Consider the following 12,982-nt stretch of genomic DNA (forward strand, 5'->3'; position numbering starts at 1 on the left):
CCTCCCTTCTCTGGTGCCGTCTTCCTGTATCCCTGGCATCCACTCAGATGGCTGGAAGATGAGAAGCGCTTTTTATTAGAAGCATCTGCAGGGTGGGGTTCTGCCCAGATGAAGGATGCTCATAGTAGGAGGGCAATCCAGTGCTCCCCATGGACACTTGGGGTGTGTGTAAGGTGGCCTCTGGCCCAAAGATCAAAAGCTGGAAGTGGCTGGGCCTTTCCCTGGGAGGCCTGGGCTGGTTTCCAGCATGGCAAGTGCAGTGCTGCCAGGCCAGCCCCGAGGCCCAGACACACAGCACAGACTTCAGGGAACAGGGGCCGCTGGCATAACAGGCCACCCAGGAGCCTGAGGAGTACAGGGAGGGACCCTCAGTGCCTCAGTCCTCAACCTCAGGGCTCCTTGGGGCTTAGGAGCGATAGGTGGGATTCCAAAGGTTCTGAGGTTGGAGGCCCCTGGATTTGAGGGGCTTGAGGCCAGAGGAAAGCCAGGGGCCAAGAGGGCTACCTCCCCAGCTTTTCAACTTCCCTGGACTCAGTTCCTGGGGCTGTGGGGGTCTTAGGCACGCCAAAGATCTGTTCCCCAGCCCAGAAGCCCCTTCCTCCTCTGGGGTGGGCCCCAGCTCCATTGGCAGGGGTGAATTCAACACATCAGGGTCCTGTAATGAAAGAGTCAGGGAGCACGGGGGCATAGAGTTTTCTGGCCCCGCCTCCTGACCCACAAGACCAGGATGTCAGATTAGGTCAGGGGCACACCTGAGTGCAGTACTGAAGACGCTCCAAGATGCTGGCAAAGCTGGGGCGGAGCTCAGGCTCGTGCTGCCAACACTGGGTCATGATGCGGTACCTGGGGAGAGGCAGGAGTTCATGCCCACCCATGGTTGTGAAGGACCTCCCTTCCCAGGCAGCACTCAACTCACACAGGCCCTGGGCAGCCCCTAGGAGGGTCCATCCGGCCCCCTGCAACGACGAAGTCCAGCACCTCCTGGTTGGTGCGCCCAGGATAGGGCATGTAGCCCAGTGAGAAGATCTCCCAGAGAAGCACCCCAAAAGACCTGCATCACAAGTGGGGGAACCAAGTGAGACCCGTCAGGTGCAGCCTCCCCTCACATGAGGTGGCTGGAAAGGACAGGATTAGCCTCAGGGGAGGGGAACATAGGAGAAGGGGAAGGGGAAGGGTATTATCACCAGGAATCTGTCTTGGATGTGAAGATGCCCTCCAGGAAGGCCTCTGGGGGCATCCACTTGACTGGGAGCAAGGCCCGGTCCCCCCTGCGGTAATAACTGGCCCTATAGGAGGGAGGAGATGAATGATGAGTTGTTTACCACCAAGGTGCAGGCAAAACCCCCTTGGAGCAAGAGCCTTCCCACCTCCCCAAATCCCACACCGGTAGATATCTCGTGCCATCCCGAAGTCCCCAATCTTGGCCACACGGCTGGGCCCAGTGCAGCTCAGCAGGCAGTTCCGCGCAGCAATATCCCTACAGAGTAGGCAAAAAAATCACTGCCAGAATTCAGAAGTTCTTGCTCTTCCTGATCTATTTCCTTAAAAGCTGTGTGGAAGGGCTGTTCCTTGGGGAGGGAGTTGGGATGGGGGTCCCCTGAGCCAGGAATGCTCCTAACCTGTGGATGAAGTGATTTTCCTCCAGGTAGTGGCAGCCCTGGGCTATGTCCTGGGCCAGTTGCAGCAGGTCCCGCATGACCAGAGGTGATGGCTGGTCCTGGGTCAGGCAGAGGGACATCAGTCCATGCAGGTCTCAGACACATGGACAGGGTCTTTAGAGGGGCCTGGGGGGCTGAGACAAGGGTCTCACCAGGTGTGGACGACTGTGCCTCAGGAAACTCTTCATGTCCCCTCCAGACATCAGTTCCAGCAGAATGAGGCGAGGGGCGGCCCTGAGGCTGAGCCCCACACACCGCACAATGTTCTGATGGCTAAACTTGCTGAGTGGGGTGGTGGACATACCCCGTCACCAGCAGGGAGATGGAAACCATGTTCTAGGCTCCACAAAGCTGGAAAGGCCCTCTGTGTCCCCTGACTTGCTACCTCAGCCTCAGGGTGAAGAGAAGCTGTTCCTGAGCCTTCCCTTCCCGCCTTCCAGCCCTGCCCCTGGTCCCACATGCACCTGATGATGAGTGCCTCCATGAGGAAATCCAGCTCATCCTGAGGAGAGCAGAGTTCTGGCAGGGTCTGGGGAGGAAAGGGGCACAGTTTCTGAGTTGCCCTGGACACATCGGGAGGGGGGTTAACCCTAGCTGTAGTCATTGTCCTTCCCTTCAGGGTGTTCCGCTCTTCTACCCCCAGCCAGAAGTCCCACTCCTCTCACCTTGATAGCCACCTGCAGGGGACTGGAGTCCCCAGGAAGGCCAATTACCAGTCCTTCATACACCTCCCCAAAGGCACCACGGCCCAGGGCTCTGCAGGAAGACAGGTTGGAAGGAAATGGGCAGGCGGCCTGGAGAAGAGTCCTAGAGAGTCTAGTATCCCCTTTACCTCCCCTGCCCCTGCCATATGCCCAGCTGACCCTATATAGACTCTCTCCATACCATGGCATGTCCCCAAGTAGAAGCCCTGCAAGGGTGATGCTGACTGGCATAGAGCCAAGGCAAAAGAGAGGGCAGGTGCGGGTCAGAGTCAAGGTGGGAGTGCATGATGAGGATTTCCCTGGTGTCCCTGCAGACGCCCTGGGAGGGAGGCGATCCCTGGGCTCCAAGAGTCATATTCTCTCTCTCTCTTTTTTTTTTTTTTTTTTTTTGAGACGGAGTCTCGCGCCCAGGCTGGAGTGCAGTGGCGGGATCTCAGCTCACTGCAAGCTCCGCCTCCTGGGTTTACGCCATTCTCCTGCCTCAGCCTCCTGAGTAGCTGGGACTACAGGCGCCCGCCAAATCGCCTGGCTAGTTTTTTGTATTTTTTAGTAGAGACGGGGTTTCACCGTGTTAGCCAGGATGGTCTCGATCTCCTGACCTCGTGATCCGCCCGTCTCGGCCTCCCAAAGTGCTGGGATTACAGGCTTGAGCCACCGCACCCGGCCTCTTTTTTTTTTTTTTTTTTTTTTTTTTTTTAGACAAAGTCTCGCTCTGTCGCCCAGGCTAGAGTGCAGTGGTGCAATCTCGGGTCACTACAACCTCTGTCTCCTGGGTTCAAGTGATTCTTCCTGCCTCAGCCTCCCGAGTAGCTGGGATTACAGGCACGTGCCACCACACCCGGCTAATTTTTGTGTTTTTAGTAGAGACAGGGTTTCACTATGTTGGCCGGGCTGATCTCGAACTCGTGACCTCAGGTGATCCGCCCACCTTGGCCTCCCAAAGTGCTGAGATTACAGGCGCGAGATCATATTTTTTTTTACTGAGACAGAGTCTCACTCTGTCACCCTGACTGGAGTGCAATGGCGCGATCTCGGCTCACCACGGCTCACCACAACCTCCGCCTCCCGGGTTGAGGCGACTCTCTTGCCTCAGCCTCCCACGTAGCTGGGATTACAGGCATGCACCACCCCGCCCAGCTAATTTTGTATTTTTAGTAGAGATGGGGTTTCTCCATGTTGGTCAGGCTGGTCTCAAACCCCCGACCTCAGGTGACCTGCCCGCCTCGACCTCCCAAAGTGCTGGGATTATAGGCGTGAGCCACCGCGCCCAGCTGCGAGATCATATTCTAAGAACTGGGACAGAGAGGTGACTTTGAGCAAGTTCCTTGCCCTTCTGGAGCTTCTCAGGGCCTCCCTCTCGCATACGCAAGGGATGTGGGCCAGATTTTTTCTGGGATTTCTAATTCACTACAGCAGGGAGAGAATCAGAGGTGGGGATTCAGACTGCACAGGTTCTCAGGAGGAAGCAGAAGACTCACCTGAGCAGAGTAACATTGGCTGGGGAAACCTCGGTGACACCTGGGGGCAAAGGCCAGGACTGGGCCGGGCCAAGCCCCACCTGGCAATAATAGGGATTGGGGGCTGTCCTGATGGCAGAGGTTCGAAGCTTGCTCAGCTCAAGCTCAGGGCCCGGCAGCCTCGTCTCCCGCAGGCCCTGCCACTTCTTCTGCTTCACTGGGGGTGGGAAGAATAATGGCACACCCTCCGCCTGCCCATCAGGTCTCTCTCCCCCACCTGCCCAGGACACCCCTCCAGGTGCTCATTCTGGTAAACGTTTTCCCCAGGCCTCCCCAGCCCCTTCCTATCTTAGAGTCCCAGAGGCGTCTACCACCGCTCTGCTGCGGTGAGTGGTCTTGAAGTCAGCCCCGGGACTCCACAGAAGCCCACCCCAGCTCATTGGAGAGGAGCAGCCTTGAATCAGCTGTGCCTGGTAGATGCTTCGTACCCAGAATCAGGACCCCACACACCAGAAAGAGGCTCAGTGTTGAGGTTGCCACCACAGCCACCATCAGAACCAGAGGGCCTGGGGGGTTGGGCAGGTCTAGGGAGAAAGAGAGATACCTCCAGTGGGAAGGTCTTCTCTGTTCCTCTACCCTCAAGTTTTACCCACGCTTCAAGACTCAGCTCGAGTGTTAATTTTTCCATGAAGCCTTCCCCCATTACCCTGGGCAAAAGCAACCTCTCCCTCTCGAACACCCCTAAGGAACTTTATACCTCCCACAACCATCTCACTTGAGATATACATTTACATAGCTATATCTAAACAGCCTCCCACACTGGACGACATGCCTCTGAAAGGCACTGTGCACCCATGAATCTCCAATCCCCTGCCCAGCACCCACCACAGGGCCTGGCACGCAGCAAATCTCTATACCGTCTTTCCCAGTGGCCTACTGCTCCTCCCAGTCTGTGACCCCAGGTGTCCAGACCTTGGGCAAAGGTAGGACATACCCATGCAGGTGACGTTATCCACAGCTAGCTCCATGCCTTCTGGGCACAGGCACTCAGCCAACTGGAGCTCTGCCTGCCATTGGCAGTCTTTCAAAGGGCAGTGACTGCAGTTGAGGTGCCTTCGGATTTCTACCTCTCCGTGGTTCTCGGTGACTGTGAGTAAAAGAACTGATATGGTATGGTGTGGTGGGGCTGGGGCTGGGATATATTAAATACATGCCTTTGGCTGCGTATGGTGGCACACGCCTATAATCACTGCATTTTGGGAGGCCAAGGTGGGCGGATCACCAGAGGTCAGGAGTTCAAGACCAGCCTGGCCAACCCCGCCTCTGCTAAAAATACAAAAATTAGCCGGGTGTGGTGGCGCATGCCTGCAATCCCAGCTACTCCAGAGACTGAGGCTGCAGAATCACTTGAACCTGGGAGGCGGAGGTTGCAGTGACCCAAGCTCGCACTACTGCACTCTAGCCTGGCTGATAGAGTGAGACTCTGTCTCAAAAATAAAAATAAATAAATACATGCCTTTTCCAGCCACATGGTTAATTCTTGTCCAGGACTTTAGAGCAAAGAGCAGCACCAAGCTTACAAGGGCGGTGAGAGAAGCTGGGGCACTTCTGTCAAGCCTGTACACTCCCAGGCATTTGAAGTGAATTCATAGCAAGGGGGTACTTGACAAGCACGCAGCATGCCCTGCATGGGCATCCAGCACAACTGACAGCCCACTTTTTTTTAAGACAGAGGTTTGCTCTTGTCGCCCAGGCTGGAGTGCAATGGCGCGATGACAGCCCACTTTTCAAATGACCCTGTGCTATGCAAGAATCCTGTGCTATGAAAGGTTATTCACGGTGCAGGTGGCTCTTCAGTGCAGTGCAGGAGTGGGCTCAGGGATTGAGGAAGACGTCCAGGCCAGGCTGAGAGGCGGGGTTGGGGCCAATACCTGCCAGAGGCTGCAGATAGAGCTCGCTGCTGGGGTGTATGAAGGATACTCCATCTTCTCCATCAGCCCAGAGGTTGTCAGTCTCTGAAGCATCACCCCCTGGAAGTGGAGAGTGATGGAGGGTTTGACTGCAAAAATGGGGGATGGGGGAGAAGCTGGAATCTCCCAGTGGAAATCCCAGTGTGGCCTTCTCTTCTCCAGCATCATGATGCAAGTGCTGTCTCTTCACAAGTGGGAGTGAAGGAGGTGAGGAGGGGGTAATCAGCTGGAGACTGAAGGCCTAGCTCAGGCTGGCTGTGACGCCTCCTGCCTGCCTGAGCCCCTCCTGTCCCATGTCCTCACAGTCCCTTTCTGTGGGAATATAGATGATGTGCGTATGTATGAACAGAACAGCCCGGACAGGCACAAAGGCATTTACACTAGTCATTTCCAGACTTGAGGACTGATCAAAACATAGATGACTGGGACTGTCCCCTAGAGTTTCTGATTCAGTATGTTAGAGAAGGGCTGAGAATTCACATTTCTTTTTAAAAATTAACTTTTAATTAAAAATAAAAATTCAGGGCCAGGTGCAGTGGCTCACACCTGTAATCCCAGCACTTTAGGAGGCTGATGCGGGCGGATCATCAGGTCAGGAGACCAAGACCAGCCTGACCAACATGGTGAAACCCCATCTCTACTAAAAATACAAAAATTAGCCGGGCATGGTGGTGCATGCCTGTAATCCCAGCTACTCAGGAGGTTGAGGCAGGAGAATTGCTTGAACTCAGGAGGCAGAGGTTGCAGTGAGCCAAGACTGTACCACCGTCTCAAAAAAAAATTCATATATTTATTGTATACAACATGATGTTTTGAAATATGTAAACATTGTGCAATGGCTTATTCAAACCAATATATGCACTACCCCACATACTTATTTTCTGTGGTAAGATCACCTATAATCTACTCTTACCAATTTTCTTTTCCTTTTTTTTTTTTTTTTGAGACAGAGTCTTGCTCTGTCGCCCAGGCTGGAGCGCAGTGGCGCAATCTTGGCTCACTGCAACTTCCACCTCCCAGGCTCAAGCGAGTTTCCTGTCTCAGCCTCCCGAGTAGCTGGGACTACAGGCATACGCCACCATGCTCGGCTAATTTTTGTATTTTTAGTATAGACAGGGGTTTCACCATATCAGCCAGGCAGGTCTCGAACTCCTGACCTAAAGATTCACCCGCCTCCGCCTCCCAAAGTGTTGGGATTACAGGTGTGAGCCACCGCGCCCGGCCTCTCTTAGCAATTTTCAAGAATACATCGTCATTAACTACAGCCACCGTGTAGTACAGTAGATTCTGGAAGGTATTCCTCCTATCTAACTGCCATTTTGCACTTTTTTGACCAGCATCTCCCCAACCTTCCCCCAACTCCCAGGATAATTTGCATTTTTTTTTTTTTTTTTAATTTTTGAGACAGAATTTCCCTCTTGTTGCCCAGGCTGAAGTGCAATGGAGTTCTCAGCTCACTGTAACTTCTGCCTCCCAGGTTCAAGTGATTCTCCTGCCTCAGCCTCCAGAGTAGCTGGGATTACAGGCTCCTGCCACCATGCCGGGCTAATTTTTGTATTTTTAGTAGAGACAGGGTTTCACCAGGTTGGCCAGACTTGTCTCGAACTGGTGACCTCAGGTGATCCACCTGCCTTGGCCTCCCAGAGTGCTGGGATTACAGGCGTGAGCCACCAGGCCCAGCCGATAATTTGCATTTGGAGCAACTTAGGTTGTGTGGATATTACCGGTTCCTGGACCACACTGAGGACCACTGACTTAACCCAATCCTGCCTTCCTGCCCTCCTGCTCGGCTTGCTCACTTGGCCAGCTCTAAATTCTGACGACTGCTACAGAACAAGGCAGGGACCTGCTGTGATGGGAAATATCCTGGACTGAATGGAAATATAGGGAGTCTTGTCTGCATGCTGATTTGCAATGTATTTGACCTCCTTTTCTAAGAGCTCCTGCTTTGCCTGGAGCTGCTGAGAAGGGCTTAATGCCTCTCCCACACCTATCCTCCTGAGGGCTCCGGCCTGTACTGAGGTTCTAACATCACCTCACCCTCGGGCCTGCTCAGGTGCCCTCTCCAACGGTGCACCTACCCCGATAGCCGCCGCCGCCTCCGCCCGCAGTGCAGGCCCCGCCGCCGCCCCCGAAGCCGCCGGCCGCGGCCCAACCAAGGGTCGCCCAAGCTTCGGGGCAGCCCTGGCCGCCCTCGGCCCCCTCCTGCAGTGAGCGGCCGGCCTGCGGAGAGGGAGCCCGCGACGTCCAGCCGCCCCCACCACCTGCAGAGTGACAGCAGGAAGGTTGCCAGCCACACGGGGAGCACGCCCGTCTCTCCCCACGGCCCCGCGCCCTCACCTGCCGCCCCGCCTCTCCCGCCGCTTCCAGGCGCCTCCGAGCGGTTCTCCAGTTTCTCGGGGGCGGCCTGAGTCAGGCCTCGGTCCCGCGGCCTCAGGTAGGCCCGACCGCCGCCTCCGGCCGCCACCAGCAGCGGTTCCAGCTCTCCGGCGCGCACCTGTGGGGCCAGCGGCGTGTTCCAGGACGCACCCTCCAGCCGTCCAGGGGCACTGCCACTGGGCGAGGGCTCCCGCCCCGGAGGCCCGGATAAGGGCAGGGGCCCCCAGCCCAGCCCAGGCATAGGGGGACCCCAACGGACGGACGGAGCGCGAGTGCGTGCGCGCCCCTGGGGAGAGGATTAGGACCCCTACACTGAGCGCTGAAGGGAGCACGTACCCGGAAAACGTAGGTGGCGCCCCCGCCACCCCCGCCACCTCCCGCCCAGCGCCGCGACCCTGGGACCTCTTCGCTCCCATCCATCGCCGCGTGCTCTTCAACGGCTCGAGACTCCCCGAGGCAGACGAGCTGGCTCTCCAGGCTACCCTGCGGGCAGCGGGGGCGGGAATCGGCGGGGCCCGGGAGCCTCCCCTCGCTGTGCTGGTGACCCGGCACCGAGGAAAGCAAGCTCCCCAGGCCCCCAGGCAGCCCTCGCCCCGCGGCGCCGGCGCCGCCCCGTCCCCACTGGCTGCGCTCACTCCGGGACAGGCGTCCTCTCCCTGCTGCCCCACCAGGATGTACAGCGACTCCCCGAGACCGAGGGAGAAGATTGCTGAGACGAAGACGCCATGCGCCCGCGACAGGTGGTTCTTGGCGCCTTTGCCGCCCGCGGCTCCGTAGGCTGAGATCCTGCGGGGAGAGGGCGGTGAGTCCCCGGTCCTCGGTGCTAACAGAAGTTGGCAACAGAGGAGGCTCCAGAATTATTTTTTATCTGAGGGACTTGGAGGCTGCAATCGACTCTGACGGGATGGGAAGGGCAGGTTTGCACACCGAAAGTTCAGATATTACACTTATTTCAGGAGGGTTCGTGGAAATGTGGGGAGGCTCAAGTACCCCTTTGCTCCGCCCTGGTTGGGGGCCTTCCGCTCGGTGTAAGAGGGTCCGGGCCAGGGCTAACTCGGTGGCGACTATTGCCACCTTGAAGGGCACTCAAAGTGGACTTCTCTGCGGAATACTACGAGACACAAGGCGGTGCGCAAGTGGCCTTCGTTCCCCTGACGGTGAAACCTCCAACTAGCAGGTCACTGCTCACCCTACCCCCTCTCCGCACTTACAGATACTGGCCAGGGCCTGGCACGCGCCACAGCTGCACGCCTCTCAGCTGCCCGGCGGCCCCCACAGTCACCACCACGCTGGTCCCCGCGTACGCCCCATCACATTGTGTCTGTGTGGGCCCATGCCGGCCGCTGGCCCCGCAGGTGGAAAACAGCCAGGACCCCTCGGTGCCTGAGAGCAAGGAGTCAGGCAAGGGTCGTAGAGCCCCTGGCTTGGCCAGAGGGGTCTAGTATGGTGAGTGGAAGAGGAAGGAGGCGCCTAAAGCTCACCCGGAGAATTCAGCTGGGAGACTGGCTCCAAGATGCTAGGCGGGGCGCTGACTTTCGGGTCCCGGGGGCCGGGACTTGCCAGCGGCAGGGGCGAGGACGGCTGAAAAGGCTCCTGGGACCCCGGGCTAGAGCAGAGAATGGCGCCTGAAAGGTGTTGGGAGAGGCGCAGGACATTAAGGCGGGTGGAAATAGGAAATAAAAGAAAGAACCCCGCAACAGCTGCTTTGCGGTCGCGGCCACACCCCTCACCCTGCCCAGCCCCCCTCTCGGCCTGGAAGCCACTACCTGACTCCGGTCGCAGAAGCCCCGAGGGTGCTCGCTGATAGCTCTACCAGTTTCTCTCCTCGACCGCCCTTCCCTGAGAATAACTTAGGGGCCGCCCTGAATTTGGTCCTGCAGCCTCTCCAATACTTTCCTCGACTTAGATTGGTTGCCCCGCCCCAAGGCGGTGCTGAGACCCCAAAGAATGTTCCTCCTTCCCAAGCTGCGTGATCCAGACTCTGGGATTCGCACTACTTGGCGCTTCTCCGCCCGCACTCCAGAAGCACAGACCGGAGAAATGTGGTTGTGAGAGTTCGAGGCCTCTGGAGGAACCACTGACACCTGGCCTGTTGCGACCGGCCACCCACAAGCCTAGGAAGGTGCCTTTGGCTGGACAGTCCCCTGACCGCCAGCCAGCACTTACCCACAGCTCCGAACCACACCAGCAGCCGGCCCCAGCGGCCCATCCCTGTTAGGTCCACCCGGCAACAACAGCCCTTGCGGTCGTGGCCACACCACTGTCAACCTGAAGTTGACAGCTCAGTTTGCCACCGCAGCCCTGGCCGCCACTTACAGGGGTGTGCTGCGGCTGGCCAGAGACTCCCCGGACCTAAAGCCGGCCTGGCCACGCCCACCTCAGACCCCAGGACGCCAGAGGAGGAAAGGGAGGGGCGTGTGGGCAGCGAGGTCCCTACGCTTCCGGGAGGAGCCTTAAGGAGTCCCCACCCAGGGGCTCTAGTCTCCAGCCATCAGATGTGCCGCAGCCTGCTGGGAGCTGGGGTAGGTTTGAGGCCGGAGAGGAGGTGCCCCACTCTTAAAGCGGGAGCCACACCTCGGACACCAGGTGGGGGCTTCCAGGTTCCTGAGGACAGGAGCAGCGGAGTGTGCACTTCATTTGTGGTAGTGGTGGTGGTGGGTGTGTGGCACGCATCACCACACGTGGGAAGTACTCTCTAAACTGCCCCAAGTAAGGCCTCATCACCTGCCATTACTTGTGCCTTTCAGTGGTGCCTTTGTGACTGCAAGGCTGAACCTCCCTGCTACCCTCAGAAACTTGGATCTCTGTGTTTGCCTAATATAATTCCGTTGCCCGTGTTACCCCTGTGCACAGCTTCTCACTGTGATGGGGTAAAAGACTGGACCAGACGTTAGAAGATCTGAGTGCTTTTAATAGCACTGAAGGATGATAGATGATAGGTAGGTAGACAGATAGATTGATTGATCGATCGATTGATCTTTAGCACTAGTACTAGCACCTCTGGTAAATGGGTGATATAGCACAGGCCACAATTGCTCTGAGAGTTTTCCCACCACCTGCAAAATCATATGAAGGGAAATTGCTCTGTAAGTTACAAGGTACGCTACAAATGTGGGAGCCACTCCCTTCAGGTAGTTTTGTGTCTTGAGTCTTCGATCATTTGCTTAAAATCCTAACTTGAGGGCCGGGTGCAGTGGCTCATGCCTATAATCCTAGCACTTTGGGAGGCCGAGGCAGGCAGATCACCTGAGGTCAGAAGTTCGAGACATGGCAAAACCCCATCTCTACTAAAAATACAAAATTAGCCAGGCGTGGTAGTGCACGCCTGTAATCCCAGCTACTTGGGAGGCTGAGGCAGAGAATTGCTTGAACCCGAAAGGCAGAGGTTGCAGTGAGCATTGCACTCCAGCCTGGGCGACAGAGTGAGACTCTGTCTCAAAAAAAGCAAACAAAAAACAAAAAAAACTCCTGGTCTCTATGCCCTAGTTAACACTAGATACCACACTATGAGATCACAGAATTTACCTTGCAAGGCCTCTTTAAGCCACTGCTCTTCAAATTGTGGTTGTGTAGTTGGTTCTGAACATCAGCATCAGTATCACCTGGGAACTTGTTAGAAATGCGGATTCTTGGGTTTCACCCCAGACGTACTGAATCAGCAGCTTCTGGTGGTAGGGCCCAGTCATCTGTTTTAAAATACCATCCAGGTGATTTTTGTCACAAAGTTTGAGAATCATTGGTATTTGCTGATACAGTAGTTGCTTAATAAAACCTATTGGGGCCGTGCGCCGTGGCTCACGTTTGTAATCCCAGCACTTTGGGAGGCCAAGGTAGACGTACTGCCTGAGCTCAGGAGTCCGAGACCACCCTAGGCAACATGGCAAAACCCTGCCTCTAATAAAAATACAAAAAGTTAGCTGCGTGTGGTGGTGTGCATCTGTAGTCCCTGCTACTTCAGAGGCTAAGGCATGAAAATTGCTTGAGCCCGGGAAACAGAGGTTGCAGTGAGCCAAGATCATGCCACTGCACTCTGGCTTGGGCTAGAGTGAGACTCTGTCTCAAAAAAATAAATAAAAATAAAAAAAATAAACACTGGGCCAGTGGCTCACGCCTGTAATACCAGCACTTTTGGAGGCTGAGGTGGGCGGATCACGAGGTCAGGAGTTCAAGACCAGCCTGTCCAACATGGCGAAACCCCGTCTCTACTAAAAATACAAAAATTATCCGGGCGTGGTGGCACGTGCCTTTATTCCCAGCTACTTGGGAGGCTGAGGCAGGAGAGTGGCTTGAACTAGGGAGGCAGAGGTTGTGGTGAGCTGAGATTACCCCACTGCATATCAGCCTGCATGACAGAGCATGACTCTGTGTCAAAAAAAAAAAAAAAAAAAAAAAACCCAAAAAATCTATTGGATAATTCTGTGTTCAGCAGCTCCATTTATGAAGACTGAGTTCTCTCTACCTACTGACAGGGCTAAGCCTTGGCATACTGTTCTCACTCTGATTACTTGCAAACACAGTAAGTAATTCCACACAGCAAAAGACAGTCTAAGAAAGCCTAAGTTTTAGAATTCAGACAAAAGAACAATGTAGAAACTACCAAAATAGGCCAGGTGTAGTGGCTCACGCCTGTAATCTTAGCACTTTGGGAGTCCGAGGTGGGTGGACTGCTTGAGCTCAGGAATTCAAGACCAACCTGGGCAACATGGTGAAACCCTGTCTCTACAAATACAAAAAATTAGCCAGGCATGGTGGTACTCAGGAGGCAGAGGTGGGAGAATGGCTTGAGCCCAGGAGGTCGAGGCTGCAGTGAGCTA

At 55.8% G+C, this 12,982-nt stretch overlaps 1 protein-coding gene across 3 annotated transcripts; it reads right to left on the bottom strand.

The window, feature by feature from the left end:
* Positions 1-57: 57 nt before the first annotated feature.
* On the bottom strand, positions 58-10,555 carry LTK (leukocyte receptor tyrosine kinase). Of its 3 annotated transcripts, XM_010369049.1 has the most exons (20): positions 10,335-10,555; positions 9,650-9,793; positions 9,380-9,551; positions 8,804-8,954; positions 8,505-8,651; positions 8,130-8,286; positions 7,871-8,053; positions 5,751-5,849; positions 4,814-4,966; positions 4,308-4,403; positions 3,841-4,036; positions 2,324-2,414; positions 2,123-2,187; positions 1,811-1,940; positions 1,620-1,717; positions 1,385-1,477; positions 1,185-1,286; positions 917-1,051; positions 753-843; positions 58-655 (listed from the first exon to the last, which is right to left on the bottom strand). In XM_010369049.1, the coding sequence occupies exons 1-20, from the start codon at positions 10,375-10,377 to the stop codon at positions 407-409; spliced, it is 2,595 nt and encodes an 864-aa protein (XP_010367351.1). In that variant the 5' UTR covers positions 10,378-10,555; the 3' UTR covers positions 58-406. The 3 variants fall into 3 exon arrangements, with proteins under 3 accessions (XP_010367351.1, XP_010367352.1, XP_010367353.1); XM_010369050.1 differs by lacking the exon at positions 7,871-8,053; XM_010369051.1 differs by lacking the exons at positions 2,324-2,414; positions 7,871-8,053 and having other exon boundaries at positions 3,841-3,920.
* Between the last annotated feature and the right edge of the window lie 2,427 nt (positions 10,556-12,982).

Source organism: Rhinopithecus roxellana, chromosome 17, assembly GCF_007565055.1.
Source record: "Rhinopithecus roxellana isolate Shanxi Qingling chromosome 17, ASM756505v1, whole genome shotgun sequence".
Taxonomy (NCBI): Eukaryota; Metazoa; Chordata; class Mammalia; order Primates; family Cercopithecidae; genus Rhinopithecus; species Rhinopithecus roxellana.